Source organism: Octodon degus, unplaced genomic scaffold (genome assembly GCF_000260255.1).
Source record: "Octodon degus isolate 3935 unplaced genomic scaffold, OctDeg1.0 scaffold00005, whole genome shotgun sequence".
NCBI lineage: Eukaryota > Metazoa > Chordata > Mammalia > Rodentia > Octodontidae > Octodon > Octodon degus.
This window is the reverse complement of record NW_004524581.1, coordinates 31,906,731-31,928,561: the sequence shown is the minus strand read 5'-3', so window position 1 is coordinate 31,928,561 and position 21,831 is coordinate 31,906,731. Positions and strand designations below refer to the sequence as shown.

The window sequence follows — 21,831 nt, the reverse complement described above, 5'->3', positions numbered from 1 at the left end:
AAGAAGAATATATGCAGTGTATTATTTGTTGAAACTGTACTTTCGATTTGAATTGAAACTGTCTCATTGCTATATGTTTATCAATAAAACTTTGAAGAAAGAAAAATAAAAAAAAATAAATATGCTATATGTTATAGCATGTTATAAAGTTAGATTTTTGTTGTAATGCACCTTTAAAAATTTCTTGGAAAATAGTATTTTCTTTGTAAAATCATATACCCGCATATTTACTTCTAAACACAAAGCAACGCTTTGTCACTGTTCTTGTTTCCCATATTGAGCTAGTGGCTGGTGCTGACTACTCAGACTGTCTTTTGAAAAAGACACAAAGCCATTCACAATTCTTTTTAGGGATCTAGTGGCCTGGATGAGGAAATCAACTACAAATACTAACTGAATAATGGGGTCAGAAACTCTCATCTCCTTATCCCTGATTCATTCTCTTTTAATCATTTCTTCTTTCAAAAGAGATATTTTGACGTTGCGCCTTCTCTTCCCATGGAATCAGGCCCAGTTCCCATGGCTGAAGGATAGTGTGTCACAGCTCTAGGGAGGACGTGCCCTGTAAGGTCCTGGTTGCTAGGAGAGCCCCTCCCTGTGGGACACCGAGAGCCAAGTAGGAAGTCTTTCATGGCGCGGCGATGACTTCGAGCAGCAGGGACACAGGTGCTTCCTTCAGGGCTGCCACCATCTCTTCAGCTCAGGAGGCCTGCAGGGACAGGGACAGTGGAGTTTCCAGACCTTGCTCTGAATGCAGCTTCTTTCCTCCGAGGTCCTCTCAGGATAGCATTGCAGCAAGGGAAGAAACCACTCCTGAGCTCTCCGAGGCAATATTCCTTCAGGGCACAGCGCTTCGTAAGGGGAGCAACGCTGAGCGCAGCTGTCTGACCAGAAGGCTGCACCCAAGACTCTTTCACAGTATCTGTGTCATGTCTCACCCCACTACAGTCCCTTGTAGGAAGGGAAAATCTGTGAGAGAAGATTTGAGGACATTACCTGTTGGCTGAACTCCCGAGTATTCTGGAAAGGAGAAGAGAAACAGAGGCTTAATCGTCTAGTGTCTTTGTGACACTATGGAAAAGGAAGAAATGCTCCCCTGGGATAGGGGACTAGGACAGGGGATGGGAAAGGGAGAAAGGGAAAGAAAAGAGGCGGCGGACAGTGGAAAGAAAGCATTTTGGTAAACGAGGAGGGGAAGAGACTTGGAGGGAGGGCTAGGCAATGGGGAAGGAGGAGGAAAACCAAGGTCAGTTATGTCGAGGTACAAAGTCCCTACAGTGAAAGTGATCTTGTCTTTAAGATGTACCAAAAGCTTAACTGAAAGAAAAAGCACAGCATAAGGGGCCAACAGGTCCCTCAGGGCTGAGAGTTGAAAACTTCAGCACATTTAATTTCACATATTCAATTTCATCTCACTACGTCTTAGACTACAAAGCAAAATCAAACCAAAAAAAAAAAAAAAAGAAAAAAAAAAGAAAAAAACCAAGGCCAGTCTGTTCTTAGACAGCATCCCCATTTTCAGATCTACCACCTGAGATTTCTCTGGCACCACAGCCCCCGCCAACCAGGTCAGGGATGGAGAGAATGGGACTGCAAGCCTCTGCCCGGCGAGTCCCCTGTCGCGGGCTCTTCTGCACCCGCTGCCCTCCGACCAGCAACTCTGGGCTGCTCACCCTGCCCTGCTCTCGGCAGCCCACAGCACCTGGGTTTCAACAAAGGACCCATAAAGAATTGATTTCTGAATGCTCAGCAAATTGGAGGTAACCTGAGGGAAGAAAAGTTTCTAAGAAGGACAGAAAAATGCCAAGAAATACCATAGGAAAACAGTCCTTCTTTCCCAGAAAAGCATAGGGTGCATCTTAGCTGTGAGGAGGCCTCTCACCTTTCTGGTTCCTGGAGTAGATGAACAGTCCCGACCCAAGGAAGAGCAGACCCAGCACGAAGCCTCCGACTCCACTCAGCGTCTTGCTCTGCGAAGATCTAGACTGGGCCCCTGAGGGAAGACTCCAAGTTTAGGGACTCTTTTTTAAATCCTTATTCCAAGTTCTCTCCCTGAGATCCTGATTTTAGAATTTTAAGAAGAAAGATTCAAAAGCCTAGAATTAACCATTCTTGGGAGGAAAGATCTAAAAAGTCACATTAAGTCAATGTGGAGCTCATACACAGAATTCACTGATATCTCCCAGTCCTGAATATTCCCAGATGCATGCCTGGAGCCTAGTGAGGCTGAGTAGCTGTCTAGGACGGAAGAGCTCATGAGGCAGAGCTGAGGGTGGATGCTCCTCCTGTCAGGAGGACCCTGCAGAGCTCCTCCTCCCAGACCACAAGGAACAGCACAGAGCAGTGACCCCAAAACACAGAGCCAGCACAGAGACAGGGCCTGGAAATTGGGCCAACGGGTGGCTACGACCAGGGATAGCACGAGGAAGTACAGAACAGGGAGAGACACTCTCTTTTGCATGACAGGCATAACTGGGTGCCGAAGGGGTAGAGGGGTGGTAAAGCTCTCCTAGTGCTCCCTCTATCATGTGTCCTGAAGGAGATAAGAAAATAGAGGAGAAAGGAGAAACCTGACACCCAGCGATAAGGGAAGCCTCCTTGGGAGCAAGAGGGGACCTTGCGAGGTCAGGGGTTCCCCACTCACTCCACTCCACGGTGAGAGGGCTGCTCCAGCTCGGGTGCTCCACCTGGCAGGCATAGACCTCTCTGCTCTGAGGAACAGCTTCCAGCATGACCAGGGTCTGGAAGGTCCAGTCTCCGTTCTGGATCAGGCCTGTGGACACCACCCCAGCCTCCTCCTCCTGGCCATCCCGGAGCCATCTGACTTGGATGCTGCCTGGGTAGAAGCCACTCACTGAGCAGACCAGGAGGTTGTGGTGGGGCAGGGGCTGGGTCTTTGTGGGATACACGGTCACCTTGGGCTCAACTGGTGGGGGAGGGAGAAAGCCAGTCAGGAAGGCCGAGCAGCTCTTGGCTGGCTGCCTCTCGGCACCCCTCCAGTAACAGACCCGCATCCTTGTGTGCCTGCTCACATCTGCCTGGGCCTCCCAGGAGCCTGTCAGGAGCCTGAAAGTTAATCCTTGTAAGAAGAGCACAGAGATAAGAATGTTGGAAAAATATCACATTCTTCATGGCATGACGTGATCTTTCACCAGTCAATGACGTTTTCAAGTCTTTCCACAGCATATGGAGTGTTAGCTAAGAGTGTGATCTCGGGAATCGAATGGCCTAGGTTCACACTTCGGCTCCCCCCTCTGCCTGGCTAAACCTGAAAGAGCAGTTTACATTCCTTCGTGTCCCAACTTTCTCACCTATATTGGGGTAAGACTACTAATTCACCATGTAGAGTTAGGTTAGCATTAAAGCAACTGAAATACGTGAAGCATGAACTAGCACTGTGTCATCAATGTGTTTTCACTGTCTATTATTCCCCTGTGCGAATCGGAGTAGCAGCCCCATGGAAAGCGGGGAGGAGCAGGGGACTAGGAGGGGGGTGGAGCATGCAGTCCTGGGAACACTCTCTCCACAGCGCACACTTGTGGGGCCAGGAAGGGCTGCACCCTGGGGAGCAGGGACAGAGCTGTGGCCCTCTAAGGCAGACAGCTGAGTCCTTGATAATTCAGGAATCCTGAGCCGAAGGGAAGCGTTGAGGGCATCAGTCCTTGAGAAAGATCCCTCTTGCTCTCACCAGAAGAACCCACTTCCTTACTAAACTCACTTTCCCTTTTACTAGGTTGTATCTGTCTTTTTTTCTTTTTCAGTAGCTGGTATCAAATTTGGGCCTTGCTCTTGCCAGGCAGGTGCTTATGCCGCTGGGCTGCAGCCCCAGGCCGAATCTGTCTCATTTTCTGAACTGACCTTTGTGGACCACACAGTTGCTGGAGCTTACTCACACGTGTGCCCCGTGCCTGCTGCACACAGCCCTTCAGGACGCCCACCTCACTCGAGGCATCGTTCCAAAGGACAGCTTTTCACGGTACCAGAAAATGACAGCTCTCACACTGCAAGTAATCATTACCAGCAACATGGCACTATATTCTACTAACCAAAATGTTTAAATTCTTAACATGAACAGTTTTAAACAAAAAAATGAATTATAAACAGAAAGTGGAAAACATGCTGAATAAAATAGCAAGTGAACAGGAACATTTCTGGATCAAGAATCCATAAAATCACTTTGAAAACTGGGATCTAAGAGAAAAGTGAAATAAATTTTAGTAATCTTACTTGCTAATAAGTGTGCAAAAAGGGTCTACTATTTTTAATGTATTTAGTACAGGGTCTACAGGGTCTCACTACTTTAGTCTGCTGAACTATCTGGCCAGCCCCAAAAGTCTTATAATTAGAAAAAGGGAAGTTAGAAATGAGAAGCATAATGTTGTAGCGCACCTGTGGATCTCTGCCTCTGAGGGCTCCCGTTGGAAATCCACCCTCATGTGGAGCACGGAAAACCCCAGTTCAGTACTGCCCTAGTCACTCTTTTCTTGTCACATTCTCCTAAGCAATGTAACAGCTATAGAGATAGTATCTGTACAGTGATGGCCCTGGAAGTAATCTAGACAGGATCTGAAACACATGCATCAATTGTACGCAAATGTCACACCATTTTACACAGCAGACTGGAGTCATTTTTAGATTTTTATGTTTAAGTAAACAACTTCCCACATACTAAGAACTCAACGTATCAGTATTTTAAGGAAACTCACCAAGTGGGACACAGGTTGGGTTACAAGCAGAGAAAGGCATAATACACAACTAACTCAATTGTATTAGATTATACAAGCAGCAACATCAGCATGCTAAGTAACACAACTGGGATCAAAGGCCTTTGATCCCAGGACCTGAAGGAGTGTGCACCAGGCAGGCAAACCAATCAGGCATGAACAGCAGGAGACTGAGGCCTAAAGGAAGCCTGAGAAAAGGCCCTGGGTGCCTGTCCCTGTCCTCCCACCACCTTACTCTGACACCTCTGCTCCCTGCAATGTGGTGCACACACCTCGCACTTGTGTCTCCTGGGCTTCACCGGGAAGAAGGCTGCAAGCCAAAGGCAGTGTGGAAGCAGGCTCCCCTGGGCCTCCAGCCGTGACCCCGTCCTCCTGCACCCCCAGCACAGCCAAGATGCCCACGTTTCCTGTGCCCTGCTCTGAGTCTCAGCCTTTCCCCAACCCTGCTCCGTTCCCCATCAGCCTGGGCACAGTCCCTCCCCTTCTCCACTCCCAGAACCCTCCTCCCCCAGCCCCTTCTGTGCCCACAGCCCTGCCCCTGCTCTGTTTAGGGTCAACCTCAGGGACAGGAAACACACACAGTGCTCTGTCTGTCTCTGTCTCTTTTAAAATGACACACTCAAAATAGTACTCTTCCTCAAAGACCATCCGTTCTCACATGGTCCCTCACAACTTTGGTTGGCTAATAATTCTACACATTCAAAACAAGAAATCTCTCTCTCTCTCTCTCTCTCTCTCTCTCTCTCTCTCTCTCTCTCTCCCTTTTCCTCCCTCTCACTCCCTCTCTCTCTCCCTCTCTGTCTCCTCTCTCTTCCCCCTTCCCCTCTCACCTCCCTATCCTCCCCCCAGTTTTCTCCCCCCTTCCTTCCTCTGTCTCTCTCCCTTTCCCCTCCTTCCCCCCCCTCCTCTCCCTCCCTCTGCTGTTTCTCTTCCCCTTCCTCTCTCTCTCCCCCTCCTCTCCCCATCCCCCTCCCTCCCTCCCTTCCTCCTTCTCTCCCCCTTTCCCCTCCTTCCCTCCCTCCCTCCCTCCTTCTCCCTGGCTGTCCAGGCCCCCCACTCACCTCTCCGATGTACAGTGAATCTCTCCCCAACCCAGTAGTTGTGTCTGCACAAGGTGTCCAGCTGGGAGTGCCTCTGCTCCAGGAGGTCCTTCTTGGTGTTCCAGTCTTCGGCTTCCGGCTGTCCTAGCTCAGTCACTGCCAGGAACTTGCCCAGGTCACTGTCATAGCGCAGGAACTCCTCCTGGTTGTAGATGTGTCTGACCACCATCCGAACATGCTCAGTCCCATTGGAGAAGTGACACTCCCATTTAATGTACTCCAAGAAATGCGCTGTGGGACAGGAGTGACCTGCTCACTAGTGTCCTCAGGGGAGGACACTGCTGCCACTCAAATACCAGCGCCCAGGGCTTCACCCTTCACCTTCCCTGGGCAGGAAACCACGGGGGCTGGGGTACTGCTGTTCTCTTCCCATCCCCAGTACTATCCCTCAGGGCCAGGGAGAGAGCTCAGTAGAATAAGCACTTGCCTGGCAAGCGCAAGGGCCTGAGCTCAATTCTGGTTCAAAAATAAAAAAAAACAATACTGTCCCTCCCTGCTGGCCCTTCCCTTGCTCTGGGGCTGGACTTGATTCCCCCTCAACCCTGCCCCCACCTCCTGCTGCTCCGAGACTCCACCCATGTCATTCCCTGCCCCCCCCAGAGAGCTTCACTCTGGCCTGCTGGGGACCCCCTCCTCCAGGCTGCAGAGGCTCCTTCCTGCTGACCCCGCCAGGCCTGTGCTGCCCCTGCAGACCAGGGCAGAGAAGCAGACAGCTGGGAGCTTACACTGTGAAGGGAGCAGGAGGGACACTGGGCAAACGGGGGAATTACGCAGGATGGGGGGTGGCAGAAGTGTATTTTCACAGAGAAGAGCAAGGAGATGGCAAGGACAGCAGGGTGCCTGGGAGAACTCTGGAATTACTGTGGGATGGGCCAGGAAAGTCAAATTCCAATGAACCTGAGCACAGTGTGGTCCAGGCCAATGTTTGGAGAAAAAGCAAAAATGATACCATGTGCAAAGAGATCAAAAATCCATCAACTTCATCAAGATATCAGAAGACAGCAGAGTCCTGGAACAAGGTGGAGAGGATTAAAGTCGAGTCCTACTTATGTCGTGTGGAACCAGCCTTGTAGCTCAGGGCAGGAGTTTGGATTCTAAGGAATGGGAGGGTGTGGGCCGCTCAGTAGGTCGGGCGCCATGGGACTGCTGGCTCTTCCCCAAAGTCAGACCGGCCATGAGAGCCGAGGAGGTGAACTGATTAGGGACTGGGGACTGCACCGGAAGACACAAAAGTCACGTCCAGACTGCTCAGAAAGTGTCAAAAACAATAGGATGGATGTGTTTGAAGTAAGTGGGAGCATTTTGAGAGGAGCTAATAGCAATGTGTCTTTAACTGTAATATTTTGAAAGTTCAAAGTGTTTTTGTATTAGACCTTGCAGTTCGTGTGTGTGTGTGTGTGTGTGTGTGTGTGTGTGTGTGTGTGTGTGTGCATAGAAATGGTGATTGGCACCTGCATGTCTATTATTATTTTTTTTTCATGTCTATTATTTTTGACTCCATATTTAATTGTATTGAGAAAAAGTCAAAAGGAGATTTTAAAATGCCCTAGTGAACAGGACCAAATATAGCCAACCATATGGCATTATAAATAGTAAAGAATATGGAATCATGGCAAATGTATAGAGCACATTATGGAAACATGTCTATGCCAATTTTGTTAGTTTTCTATCACTCTCACAAAACTGAGACAACCGACTTATAAAGAAGACAGATTGCGGCTCACGGCAGGGATGTTTCGGTCCCCAGGCAGGCTTGCTCTTGTGCCTGCGGAGCCGTGTAGCATGGCCGGGGGCACGCCGAGAGCATACTGTTCATCTCGTGACTGCGACATGAAGGAAAGAGAACAGCCTGGCCTCCCGCCGCCCCCCCGAGAGCTCCCCTTCCAGGGCCTAAAGCCTCCAGGAGGCCCGCCTTCAAGTTTCTACCAAGCAGAAGGCCTTCACCACCTGGACTTTTAGAGACTACTCCACACCCAAAGGGCAGCGACAACCTCACCTATGATACGCACAAAGACAGGCTTTTCAGAATTAACAGTTAGTGACGATTTATAACTCAAGAACTGTGAAGAAATGTTGCAAAGGCTCGAAGAGAAAAGGTGAAGATCTTAAACTTGCATTGACTGAATGGATTCAAGAGGACAGGGGCAGGCTTCTAAAACAGCCAAAATTAACTTCTTTGTTGTTTTCTAATTAAAAAGCTGAACTAAAGCACGATGAAGTGGACTGAAAATGGAGAATCTTGCATAGCAAATGACTCCAGAAGTTTTAGAAACAGCATAATGAGCATCAATAGGACTCCTGATGTTTTGGATGGGACAGTCCCCCAATGTCCCCGCCAGTGCCCAGTGTCAGGAGGTGGGGAGTCAGGTGTGCCGCTCCCCCTGGGGGAGATCACTGGTGTGAACCATCTCAAAAATCCATGAAGCGAAAACGAAAGGAATAGCAACTGAAAACAAAAATCCAAGCTGGAGCATGTCTGGAAAAGTGAACTTCACTTGTGAATTTTTCACGAAAGAAAATGTAGATAATAGTCGATATATTTCCTGACTACCTCAATTCCATTCTGTATGGCTTAAATTCCCTGCAAGCAAGTTAGGCTGGGAGAAACTAAATGTCCTCGTCCTGGTGGAGTGGCCCACAAGGCACGCCCCTCGATTACTGGCGAGAAGTGAGGTTTGCTCTCCCCAGCACACACCTGTGGTGAACGCTCAGGACCAAAGAAACCCGCCCCGGAAAGCAGACGTGTGGAGATTTCCAATTCGCTGTCTACTGCCATTTGTAGAAGCCCGAGAAACCATAGCTCTCTGAGAAAGCAGTTGCTAGATGTTATCCTAAGGCAAATCATTAATCAATCAACCTTAACAAACGTTTGTTACAGACTCATGCTGGTGTTTACAAATGAGCTAGTGGAGAGAGACTGAGCAAACCGTCCTGCCACTAGTTGGAGTACAATCACATGAGTTTCAACGCACAGTAAAAGCTTGTCAGATGAAATATAAATAAGTCTGTTGAAAGATAGTGAGCACTGGCTGTCACAGCCCGTCAGACGTGCAGCTGAGCGCCGCAAGGAGGGAGGCAGGGACACTGCGAGCGCACAGGGGAAGATTCTCACAGGTGGTTTTGTGAGAAGAAGGGATCGGTTCACCGGTAGGTTAGAACAATGTGCAGCCAGGGATCGCTGTAGCCTCCGGAGGGGTCCCAGAGTGAGCGCTGACAAATCGCGAGTAACGATAAATAATGACGCGGAGCTTCATCTGCTATGAATGTCAATCGCTGAAATCACACGGTGCCCAGCTCAACATGGGAGCGGGAAAAATATGGATCCTACCTGGTTAGGTTCCTGAGGGCTTCTGACAGTGAAATGTATCACGCACGATCTAGCGTTAACATGACACTGTTTAGGTTAATGTCAGCTACTGCCAAATAGCTCCATTAAGACACGATGCACTAGGATTTATTCCATATTCATTCCAACACTTCTTTTACTATTTTGTTATTGTGCAAATTTATTAGAATACTATTTCTTTCTTTATACCATAAACGTAGGTATCCATAGTTTGGTTGGTAGAAATAGAGTTTTTAATTACAAGTTACTACCTTATATCCTATTGAAAATGTTCTATCTTTAAAATGGAAATGCAGTATTAATTCCAAAATCAATTCCAAAACTCCTTATTTCCATAAGGCACTGTTCTTGTGGAACTTTTCAAAGAATAAATGTTAAGTGGACTTGGGATTTGAAAGTGGAATTTCTTGTAATTCCCAAATCCTTATTTCCTCCACAGATTCAGAAATGCAGTTTCTATTGGTTCATGAACTCAAGTGTTTCTGTGATCGTGGTTGCAAACCAAGTTCGATGAGAACTGAATTGAAAGTCCCCATGAGGTCAGCCTTGAACCTAACCACTGGATTTGTGTCAGTTCTCATCCAAGTAGGTTTGTGACCACCATAAGAACAGTGGAAAGAATTGAGTGAATTGAGGCACTGCTGTATCTGAGACATCACTGATGACAAGATAGAGGATGATTTTAATAAATAGGAAGGTAAGAGGAGAAGAGAGGGGGTGAGGCTGCGGACTTCACGTATAACCGAGGTGCAAGGTGATGACAGCTAAGCTATACCGCGTGGTGGGCACAACTCCTAAGGCTGCAGAACGCCGAGTACCCAACCCCCAGACACCTCAAGAAGGCTGACGTGATCATCCTTACGGTGAAAGCACTTACAGAATGGAGGGCTTGAATGTCTTGTCCACAATCATGTATTTCATGACAAATTGAGCAGGTTTTAAAAATTGGGAAATCTAGGTATGGTATGCTAACATTTTATCACTTCATACCCTATATGAAAAAACATGCTGAATAAAAATGTCTACGTTTTCTGTCTGTGTTACGGAAACCACGGAAGTCTTAGTGAAAGATCACAGCAATTTCAATGTTCCTCAAGCTAGTCTATTTTTTCCAGTCATTTCAATTCCTTGGAAACTCTCAATATTATTAGCCACCTATATTTTATACCTCTATCTTTTTGAAATGGCTAGAACCAGTTCACATAGGTTAAATCCCCATCACACATTATCTTCCTATGTTCTCCCAAACCAACCCAAAATCTGGTCAGTAGATCAGCCGTGTGGGAGCTCTGCTAATTTTACTTTGTGAAGATATAGTTGGACTTTTCAGCTCTTCCATTTTCTTTTCTTTTCACTGTAGAATCTATATGTGCATGTGTATTTTGTACACTATGTGTCTATGTATTATGTATTATACATTCGTATGTATATGAATGCAGAGTTACGTAGTGTGAGAGCGAAGACGCCAGCGCACGCCGGAGGACTCGGAGCTCCCGGCTCCTGCCTCAGCAGACTCCTGTGTGTCAGGCTGCACTCGTGTCTAAGGCCGGTGCGTCTGCCTTCTACACTCCAAATGAGTGGTGGCTGCGTTGTCGCGTATGTAGTACATGACGCTGGTGCATATATACATTCAAGCTGAAATCTATATCGATTGCCACATATCAGGCACTCAGAGCATGAAACTTTGTTATCTATCTGACTTCTTTGCCCTGTCAGTCAGTCACCAGGCCATCAGGAGTGATCCCCTTGAGATCACTCCCCTGGATGGTGACCCTCCAGTGGCCCGTTTCATCCCTATTCACTGGTCATAACCCACCTGCGCTCCAGCTCCCTGTCTCTGACTTTCAACAGGCAGCCATTTATTGGCCTTGGCTATCTCCTCCTACACACAATTTAGACAAAGGGAGAAGATCCTAAATCAAAACTCCCCTTGCCCTAGAGAAATGATGGCAGTGGGGTGGATTCAAAATCAGAAACGTTCTCTCTTATTGATCACACATACTCTAGATACCTTGACAAACAAGAAGAAATAAACTGTGCAGTCACTAATCCATGTCACTTGCCTATTCCCCCTGTGCTTAGTGCTGTTCATCCATGGTCATGCTGTCCAACAACAGCTACGTCCCATTTGGGGTTGCTATACCAGGGAAACAAAAACGTAGGCCATTTACTTAAAGCACTTCTTTGCATTTAAATTTTCAGTTTAATCAACTATCCTGTATCCTAGCAACACTAACCAAGGAAGTAGAATGGCTCCAAAGCTTCACACCCGCCCATGATAGGCCACACAGAGCATAGAGTCACGTGGAAGTTTTCAAAGAAAAATGCTAAATGAATTTATGATTTGAAAGTAGAATTTCTTCTAGGTTTTTCCAATGCTAAGAAATATACAGGTACATACAAACATCAGAAACTTTACCAATATTTTTAATGCCATGTGGCCAATATTCACTGGTGGAGTTAAGAGCCAAGATTTGAGAATCACAAGAAAGCTGAATCGCTCTTGTGCTTTCCTATTATGTCCACTTCTACCACCAATGGACTTTCATCCTTATATCTAAATTTCACTTAAAAAAATTCAGCATCATTGGTCATTTGAGAAATGCAAATCAAAACAACACAGATTCCATCCTGCCCCAGAAGCATGGGTAACATCAAGAAGTCATCTAGTAACAAACGCTGGAGGGGCTGTGGATGAGAAGGAGCCCTTCTCCACTGTTGGTGGGAGTGCAGACTGGTAACATCACTACGGAAATCAGTGTGGAGATTCTTTAAAAAGCTAGGACTGGAGGTCCAATATAGATATTGATATCAATATAGATATAGATATAGATACAGATACAGATACAGATACAGATACAGATACAGATATAGATATAGATATAGATATAGATATAGATATAGATATATAAAGAAATAGTCCAGGTATCCTCAAGGCCTGGAGCCAGGTGCTCAACCAACTGCTGTTTCCAGGACTTTACTAGATAGGATTTGGAATGCAAGCCAGAATCATCTGGTGGGCAAAAAGGTGGTTATCACCAAGATGCAAAGCTGGAGGATTCTATGGTTTCTTCTCAGTGCTAGGGAGGCTGAAACAGGAGGATCACTATGAGTCTGAGCTGCATAGTGAGATGCTGTAGCACACATACAAATTTAAAAAAAAATTAAAATATGCTGGTATAATTATTTACACAGTTCACTTTCATATTTTCTCAGTTACTCTTCTCTTGTTGCTGGGACAAATACTCAACACTCAAAATCAGGGAAGAGAAGGTTTGTTTAGCTCACAGTAAGTGGAAGTTTCAGTTCATACTCAGCTTGCTCCATGGCAGAGTGGCATGTGGCAGAGGGCAGCTGTTCATGGTGGTCGCAAAAAACAAGAGAGCAAATGGGAGGAGTAACAGCCAGAAAAGCTACAGAGAGCAAGTCGGTCTCCCTTGTGCTGCATTCAGGCTGTTCTCCCCAGGCCAGGTGTAACACTCACACCCATAATCCCAGGAGCACTTACACCATAATCCGAGCAATACTCAGACTCATAATCCCAGCACGGGATCATGAATTAATCACAAACTCTAGATTCCACCCCATGACTGTATTAGGCTTTGGGGGACAACTAGGCACAAACCATAGCACACATTGATGGTAAAAGTTAAACTAGAACTTATGGTTAAAATATAAAAATAGTAATTTGGACTTAATCATTGCATATTTCTCATAGATTTATTGATAATTGTAATAGGAATGACTTTCTAATCCTGATCACAAAATAGATATACTACATACATATTATCAATTTAATGTTCCTAAATATTCTCTTTGGCCCTGTAGTAAATCACAATCCAATCTCCACAGAGAAGCTGCAATTATTTTATAAAACTGATTATACATTGGCTTTCCTTGCAGTGCTGAAGATTTTCGTATCTAGACAGAGTCCCATGTCTTACCCTGACTGTCATGGCCTCACTTAATGATGTGGTGATCTTTTCTGCAACTGCCCTCACCTTCGGCAACCCCAGCCTCACTGCCCGTTCCCTGCACTTCAGCCACTTGCGTTCTTTCTGTCCCCACACATCACAGATCTTCCTGCACTTCATCCTGCCCTGTATTTGTGGCCAGGAAACATGCATGTCGTATGTCCTCCTATGATTGGCTTATTCTCTTTACTGTAGTCTTGTCAACACGCCCCTTACTCAGAGAGAGTCCTTTACACACAGTATGAAGTTTGGTGAATTCTTTCTCTCGGGTCCATCACCCTAATATCTCTTCAACAGAGAAATTCTGCTCCTGAAATTTTATGCTTTTAAATATTTCTTGCATGACTGTCTTTCTTCCTGGACACTGGGAGAGCCCTGTGCGTAGAGACCTTTTATGTCTTAGTCACATGAAACCCTCTGATTCTACAACAAACTCCACAATATAAACGTTAACCAGGAAATTATCTGTGACCTAAAGGAAACAACTAGTATTCTGTTAAATTTATCACTGGAAAGATGTAGAGAGGAGAAAGGGACTCACGCGCCCCCGTTTTGTTCTGATGACGCAGCACATCTTTCCCACTTCCTGTGACAAACTTCCTCTTTGCAAGTTCGTCTTATTACAGGTGTTCACAAGTGTACAGAGAGGCCATCTGAAGAGCAAGAGGGACACTTTTGTTACATTTTACTGTCTTTAGTGGATCTCTTATAGAGCATGAGCTCTGGGGGAAAATGAAAGACTTTCAGGAAAGGCAAAGGCATCGCTGGTGAAAGGAATGGAAGGACGGGGAGGAGGCTGGACCTCACGATGCCTTGTGAAGAAAAAGAGAAAGCACAATGGAAACAACCTATGAAATTTGGGTGGAGACCCCACTGGGCCAACGAGTTTCCTTTCCTTGCTCTTTGGCGCTAAGTCCGTAAAATGGTATCCGTCTTCACATTCTCTCTGTACTCTTGCAATTGCATAGACTTGGAAGCACAAAAAGATGCTAACAGTTTGATGATTATTTAAATATATATTCCCATACATTTCATTCAAGCCAGTTCAGACCAATTTTGAGGGCTTAAGTCAGAGCCTGCAGGTCGTGAGGAGAAGCTGATAGTACTGGAAGTTTCCAAACATACTAGTAAAATGAACACTGACCTATGACAGGGGCCCAGACCTGTGCTCGAAGGGGCCAAACGCGCTCCAGATGCTCAACACAGGGAATGCTGAGCACGGGGCATTTCAAGTACAAAGAGCCTCTGACGCCACTGCAGGGTGTTACAAAGAGGAGAAAGAACGGGCACTGAGCCCAGCCCTCATTTTAAGCTTCCAACACAGAGACGGGCGCAGCCCCTGGAGTGCAGAGCGCACAGAGAAGACTGTGGGGGTCGGGGCTCGGGGCATCCCCGCGCTTACAGGAGCAGCCCCCTGACCAAGTTGAAAATTTGACTTTTTTACTAAAAAAGAAAACAGAATGATGTTCATAAAACAGAACAGAATTATAGATTTGAACTTCTATTTTTAAAGAGAAATCCCTCCCTCTTCTACATAAAGCAGCCCAATATAGAGAAGTACGATATTCTGAAGTCACTAGCTTCGCATTGTCATTTCTACCTTCTCTCAGGCCATGAGAAAACGTGACTGGAGACTGGAGTTTTACTGGAGAGGGCTTTATTTTATTTATTTATTTTTTTCCAGAACCGGGGATTGAACTCAGGTCCTTGCGCTTGCCAGGGAAGCGCTTATTCCACTGAGCCATCTCCCTGGCCCCAGGAGAAGACTTTAAAAGAAAGGGCTTCCGTGCAGGGTCTTTGCACACAGGCCTCATCAGAAGGAGACACACAGGCTCCTTCTGGTGGAAAAGAACCCGTGTGATGCAGATAGAAACTCGCCAAAGAAAATGTCACAGATGTTTAAGAAAGACGGCCTGGAAAAAGGAGACAGCTCGCTCCTCCCTATCTCCAGCCTCGGCACCTCACCAGCTAAGCTGCGCACTCACGTCGCGTGTCCCTGGTCGAAGTCAGGGGAGGACTCAGCACCATCAGGGTCACTGTCAGGGCTGCCACGCAGGAGCCTCCGGGGAGCCACAGGCGCTGCATCCTGGAGACAAGACAGGACTGCGTCAGAGTGAAGCAGATGAGCCTCGCTTAGTGAGAAACGTCTCTCCTGTCTGCTTACACCCAAATGGTAAGAACTGAGGAATTCCTGTGTCTCATGTTGCATTGAAACAAGCGCAGTGTTGAAGAACCAATCAGCATCAGAGATGAACTGCATCATCAGTTGCTGGTCAGAGAGCGAATATGCAGACCTTCTTTTGAAACGGAAATTTCTTAATTACAAGGATTGTTTCCAAAAACAACAACAACAACAACAAAAGATTGTTTCAATTAAAGTTTTTCTTTCTTGCTTTTGGTGGGGTACAGGTGAGACAGGGTCTCAATATGTAGTTCTGGCTGGCTTTGAGGTCCTATATGTCCCAGGCTGATCTCAAATTCATGGTACTCTGCCTGCAGAAATCTCCTGAGTGCTGTGGTAAAGGTCTGGCCCAATCACTTCTGAAATACTTTCATTGGATCACGATGGTGAACCAGCTCTGTCTGTGCCGGACAGTAGTGCACCCAGAAGGTCGCACTTTGTGGCCCCATCCCCCCTGCCCTTGAAGGCAGAGCTAGCTGAACGTCCCGATGTCTGAAGGTGTTCCAGAGTAAGCAGAGTGAAGGTGACCGAAAGCTGCAGGCGTTCCGTGTGACCCTCGCTGCGCCACAGTGCAGGGCTCTTGGCCGTGGGGGAGCGTTCAGCCCCTCACAGTCGCAGTGAAGGCGCTGGGATCGTTCAGGTACTTGTGCCCTGGAAAGTGTGCCTCGCTGGGCACCTCAAGGAGCCGTATCCCCTGGTAAGCGATAAAATGACAGAAATAAAGGTGCCGAATGAGGGACATTTCTTCTCTCTTTCTGTATTTTTTAGGGAAGGGTCCACAGGGTGTTCAGCGTCTTACTAGTAGATCAGACTCGTAGTGATCCGCCCGTTCACAGCCTTCCAAGAGCCGGGATTACAGGCCTGCACCACCACGCCCAGTCTCAATTGTCATCTCAGCATGGCTCGGGGTCGGGGCCGGCATGGCAGGCCTGGGGCTCGAACCCCCGGCCCCCGCGCCTGCTTGCAGACACTTTACTCTGCTGAGATACTTGGCCGGCCCTCGAGGGGCGTTTCTGATACACTAACAGAACCTGAATCTTAGTGAATCAGTTAACTTTAAGAAAAAGGTTTTATAAGTTTGTCTCCTGGTGCTTTTACTGATTTTAGTGCTAGAGCCAGAACACTCACACGCAGGGAGTGTCCATCTATGTGGTCTTTGATGTTTCTTCACAGAGGGATTTAACCCAACAGCATGGCTGAGTAACTGCTAAGATAAAAATACATTTAAAATATCAGAAAAGGATTCCACTCTGGAACAATAGCCCGGCGACTGCTCAGGCTGGGCAGTTTAACGATGAGGCCCTGTCTCAAAAAGACAACAAAATTTAAAATTCTGGGAATTCAGCTTACTACTAACAACCTGGGTTCAAAACAGTACTTTGAAGAGGAAAAAAAAAAAAAAGAAGAACAGAAGAAGAAGAGAAGGAAGAGGACAAAGAGGAGGAGGAGGAAGAGGAACAGGGTGGAGGGAGAGAGAAAAAAATTGAGAAAAGAAAGAAGGAAAGTTTTCATTCACAGTTGTAATTCTGGATCCCACTATGATTTCCACATCTTAATAGCAATACATCCTTTTTTATCACTCTGTGTTTTATTTAAGTTAGCAAAGATATAACACTTTTCTACAAATATGTTACAGAATGATCAAGAAATAGAGCAGGCTTTAAAAAATATTGATTGCATCCCATTATAAGAACATACTTTTTGAAATGTAACTTAATGTAAAGTAATTATTGCGCCTTGTGTTGATGTGGATGCCAAGTGTAGATTCAGAATGGCTCGTTCCACAAACGGGTGCCTCCATCGACTCACACTGCACTGCAGCTCTGGTAAGCAGTCGTTCGCTACGTGCCTCGATAGTTCTAGCGTCAGGGTAATAGCCACACTGCAGCCAAATCATTAAAGTACATCAAATAATAGCAGACATTTTACTCTTGTTCTAAATTGCTCTAAGCCTGCCGTGGCAGCACACGCCTGTAATCCCAGCACTTGGGAGCACTTGCCACCCGCCTCCCTCGCTCTGCCTCTAAAGCCTCTTTCCCCATTGCATTCTTTTGACAAAGTGTTACTCATTTTTGTAAATAAATATTCTGATACATAATTTTATAAGGGAAATATATTTCCCAAATAGCTTTTGGAAAAAATATATATAACAATAAGAGTCCAACTTGATAAAATGCTGTAACACAGCATGTATTATTTTAATAAAAACTTTTGGTATTTCTTCATTCATTGTTTTTTTTTTTTCCATTTTATTTATTTATTTATTTTTTGCGGAACCGGGTATTGAACTCAGGCCCTTGCATTATTCATTGTTGATTAAATACACTGCTACAATCGTGGCCATAAAGAACCCTAAGCATCAGAGAATTATTTAAGATAGTTTGAAATTGTTAGCAAAATGTATTCCAAAGTCATTTCTTTCACCAAATCACTCTCTAAGGTAAAATATGGAAACTATAGAAGTAAGTATGACATTGACATAAATTGTGTCTAATACTATGATCACTATTGTAAATATTTTGTGTAGAGCAGGTTTTTCTATACCATGATGTGTTTTCTAATGAGAGTGTACAGCATTAAATATTCTTTGGAGAACAACGACTTCTTACCTAGACAGTTAACTATTTCTCATTATACTTGGCAATTCCATACTTAGCAAGATCCAAGAAAACTAAATGAAACACAAAACAAAACACAACAAAATGTATTTATACAAATAGCAGGTGGAGTTCATAACTGTCAAGTTACAGGATCAGTCTTAGCACACATCCGTGGATGAATGTGTGCAGAAAATGCGTCACCTGTAGGCAAACTGAACGTTTTCCTGTGGGTCCTGGCTGCCTCCTGGGCTGGGGCAGGGCAGGCCTTGGTGCGTGTTAAGGGGCAGGTGGGACTCCAGCAGGTCACAGCCTTCCTCTCTGGGCGGGGCACAGAGCATGGCCCCGGGTGTGCAGCCAGACAGCAGGGCAGTTTCTGGCAGGTCCCCGGCTTTCTCACTGGGCTGGGAAATGGTGCAGGAACCAATGCGCAACCAAAGAAGAGTAAATTTAAGACATTAGGAAACTGCATGCACCTGAAAAATATAATTTCAGGGAAATAAATCCAATACAGAAGCTGAAAAATGCTATGGTATCTCTCATTTGAGTAAAGCAACGTATTAGTTAAGTTTATAATAAAGGATGAAGAGCAGGAAAGAAAGGTGTAAATCTCTCTGACAGTGAAGGAATTGGGAGAGCCAAAGGGAAGTGAGGAAAATTAGTGTGCCATGTTCAACAACCCAATAACCTAAATAAAATGTACATTATACGGCATGAACACGAGCCAGCAATAATACTAAAGCATGGAATAGGAGGGCTGGTGAGATAGCTCACCAGAGTAAGCACCTGCTTTGGAAAGCGTAGGGCCCAGCACTCAGTTCTTGGTCCCGCATGTCATGCCTGCCCCAGCCTTGAGGCTCGCTGAGCCAGCAAGTAAGTCTGGGCATGGTAGCGCATGCCTGTAATCCCAGCACTGGGGTGGCTAAAACAGGAGGATCATTGCAAGACCTAGCCGTTGCATAGTGAGACCCTGTACAGAACAGTCCCAAATAAATGATCTTAAGCTGAACACCAAGCGCCTAGAAAAAGAAGAACAAGTCAAGCCCAAAATCCAAAGAAGGCAGGAAATTATAAAGATTAGAGAAGAAATTAATGCAATTGAGACAAAGAAAACAATACAAAGAATAAATGAATCAAAGAGTTGATTCTTTGCAACAATAAATAAATTAGATAAACTCCTAGCCAACCTCATTAAAAAAGGAAAGAAAAAACATAAATTTATGCAATAAGGAAAGAAAAGGGGGAGATCGATATTCAGAAAGATCACCAATAACAACTTCCAAAATCTTTACTCTCATGGATGGATAGTACAAAGTATATGACATTTTCTTAGTTTCATATGAAATACCAAACCTAAGTCAGGAAGACACAAACTCTGAATAACCCAGTAACAGAAAAGAAATTGAAAAAGTAATAAAAATAACCTATGAACAAAGAAAAGCCCAGGTACTGAGGAATTCACAGCATAATTCTACAAGAAATGTGGAGAGGATTTAGTGTCAACTTTTCTCAAACTCTTCAATGAAATTGGAAAGGAAGTAATTGTCCTGAACTCATTCCTGGAGGCAAATTTACTCTGACTCCAAAACCAGAGAAAGATCCAACTAAAAAGAGTAGAGGCCAGTTTCTCTAATAAGTATAGATGCAAAAATCCTCAATAAAATACTAACAAACAGAATAGAGCAAACCATCAAGAAGATTATACATCACAACCAAGTGGGACTCATCTCTGGAATGCAGAAATGGTCCAACATACACAAATGTGATACACCACATCAACAGAGCCCAGAACAAAAACCACATGATCATTTCAATAGATGCAGAAAAAGCTTTTGACAAAGTGCAACATTCACTCATAATAAAAACCCTACAGTGAATTGGAGTAGATGATGTATATCCCAACTTGATGAAAGCCATCGATGAGAAACCAGCAGCCAGCATCAGACTAAATGGGCAAAAACTGAAGGTCTTCACTTTAAAATCAGGAACAAGACAAGGATGTCCACTTTTCCACTCCTACTCAATATAGTTCTGGAAACATTAGCCAGAGCAATTAGAAAAGAGAGAAATAAAAAGAATAAGGATTGGAAAAGAAGTGAAATTATTATTTGCAGATGAGATGATACTCTACACAAAGGACCCCAAAAACTCCACCAAGAGTCTGGTAAGTTTAATCACCAAATTCAGCAGTGCAGCAGGATACAAAGTCAACCCCAAAATCAGGAGCATTTTTGTACATAAAGATGAACACTGAGAGAGAAATTATGGAAACTACACCTTTCACAATAACATCCCCCCAAAATGAATTACTTAGGAATCAATCTCACAAAGGAAGTAAAATATTGATACAGTTAAAATTATTGTACTGTGGGAAAAGAGATTGAAGAGGATTTGAGAAAATGGAAAGATATTTTATGCTCCTGGATATGAAGAACCAACATTGTGAAAATGGCCATATTCCCAAAATTGTTATACAAATTCAATGCAATCCTGATTAAAATACCATTATTATACCTCACAGAGCTAGAGAAAACTTTCCTTGGATTCATTTGGAACCAGAAGAGACCCCGAGTAATAAATGCAATCCTGGAAAACAAAGGAAAGGCAGGAGAATCACAACTCCTGACCTGAAATTATCCTATAAAGATACTGTGATATTTCAAATACGTACTATTTGTCGTGAAATACCAATTACTGCCATACTGTCTCAGTAAATGTTTGTTTAAAAAAAGGGTAATAAATGAAAACAAGAGACAAGAAAAAAAAATGTCACAGGACTGTCCTGCTACAATGCTGTATATGCTTAGATCTCTAAACTTCTGTGTAAAAACATATAATTGTTTATTCATATCTTTTAAAATGGTTTTTCATTTTTAAATTTTTTTCTTCATATTCTGTAGGGACTTAAAGTTTAACATATCAATACTTGATGGAAAATACCTGTTCCATGTGATGCCTAAGATGTTTGATATTCAGACAGATAGTGAGGTTAAGCTCAACTGCCTCTGTTGTAGGCTAATAATAATAAGCTTCTCTGCTGGAGGGTTAACAAACTAAGTTTGCAGGCCAAAAATTAGAGAAAAAGAAGGCCCCATAAAAGAGGAAAGTGATCGATGATGTAAAGTGTGCTTAAGGAGAGTCACATGGAAAAAAACATTCTCTCAGACTTTCACAGAGAGCACACTGGCCAAACAATGGCTGTGACTCATCCACATGGCTGACACTATTCTACAATTCGAGGTACAGGATCTCAGGATAAAGCCTGAGGGGACCTTATCATTGACCTTATCAGATCCAAAAGCTACAACTCTTGTTGCATAGGTCTTGCTTTATCTTGGTCTTAACCATCCAGCAGGAAAGTATAAAAACGAAGTACAAGCAATAAAGCCATGTTGTAATGTTGGGCTGTAGGGGACTCAGGTCAACAACTTCTGACATTGCCAGTCAAGAGGAAGACCCAATACTATTATGGACTACTGGACTATTTTGGAATATTTTGCTGAGTTCACACACCTATAATATTTAAATGATGGAAATCAACAAAAAAGAGGATATAGACGAATGTCCATTTTGTATCTGTGTATTTAAAATAGTTAGGATAGATATATAGCTACATTCTCTTAATTCAAGGAATAGAGGGATTTGTTCTAATTGTGTTTATAAATTGGCTATCATTTCTGCATCTTGTACAACAAACAACCACTAGGAAGGTGGTATGCAATGTGTTAATTATTGAAACTCTTCTACCAATTTGATTTGAAACTGTCTCATTGTATTTATTTCTCAATAAAATTATGGAAAAAAGAAATAAAACAAAAAATATGCTAAAAATTTTTAAAAATAAAATAAAATATGCTAATTTTTTTTTCAGAAAAAAAAGAAGGGCTTCAAGGACAGCCAACATTTTG

General features: G+C 44.4%; 1 protein-coding gene across 3 annotated transcripts; it reads right to left on the bottom strand.

Moving 5' to 3' along the window:
- Nucleotides 1-118: 118 nt before the first annotated feature.
- On the bottom strand, nt 119-15,286 carry LOC101563702 (HLA class II histocompatibility antigen, DRB1-1 beta chain-like). 3 transcript variants are annotated; one of them, XM_023721215.1, is made up of 6 exons: nt 15,130-15,286; nt 5,786-6,055; nt 2,645-2,926; nt 1,883-1,993; nt 997-1,020; nt 119-709 (listed from the first exon to the last, which is right to left on the bottom strand). In XM_023721215.1, exons 1-6 carry the CDS (start codon nt 15,227-15,229, stop codon nt 696-698), a joined length of 801 nt encoding a protein of 266 aa, XP_023576983.1. In that variant the 5' UTR covers nt 15,230-15,286; the 3' UTR covers nt 119-695. The 3 variants fall into 3 exon arrangements, with proteins under 3 accessions (XP_023576983.1, XP_023576989.1, XP_023576979.1); XM_023721221.1 differs by lacking the exon at nt 1,883-1,993; XM_023721211.1 differs by lacking the exons at nt 119-709; nt 997-1,020 and adding an exon at nt 1,615-1,765.
- Between the last annotated feature and the right edge of the window lie 6,545 nt (nt 15,287-21,831).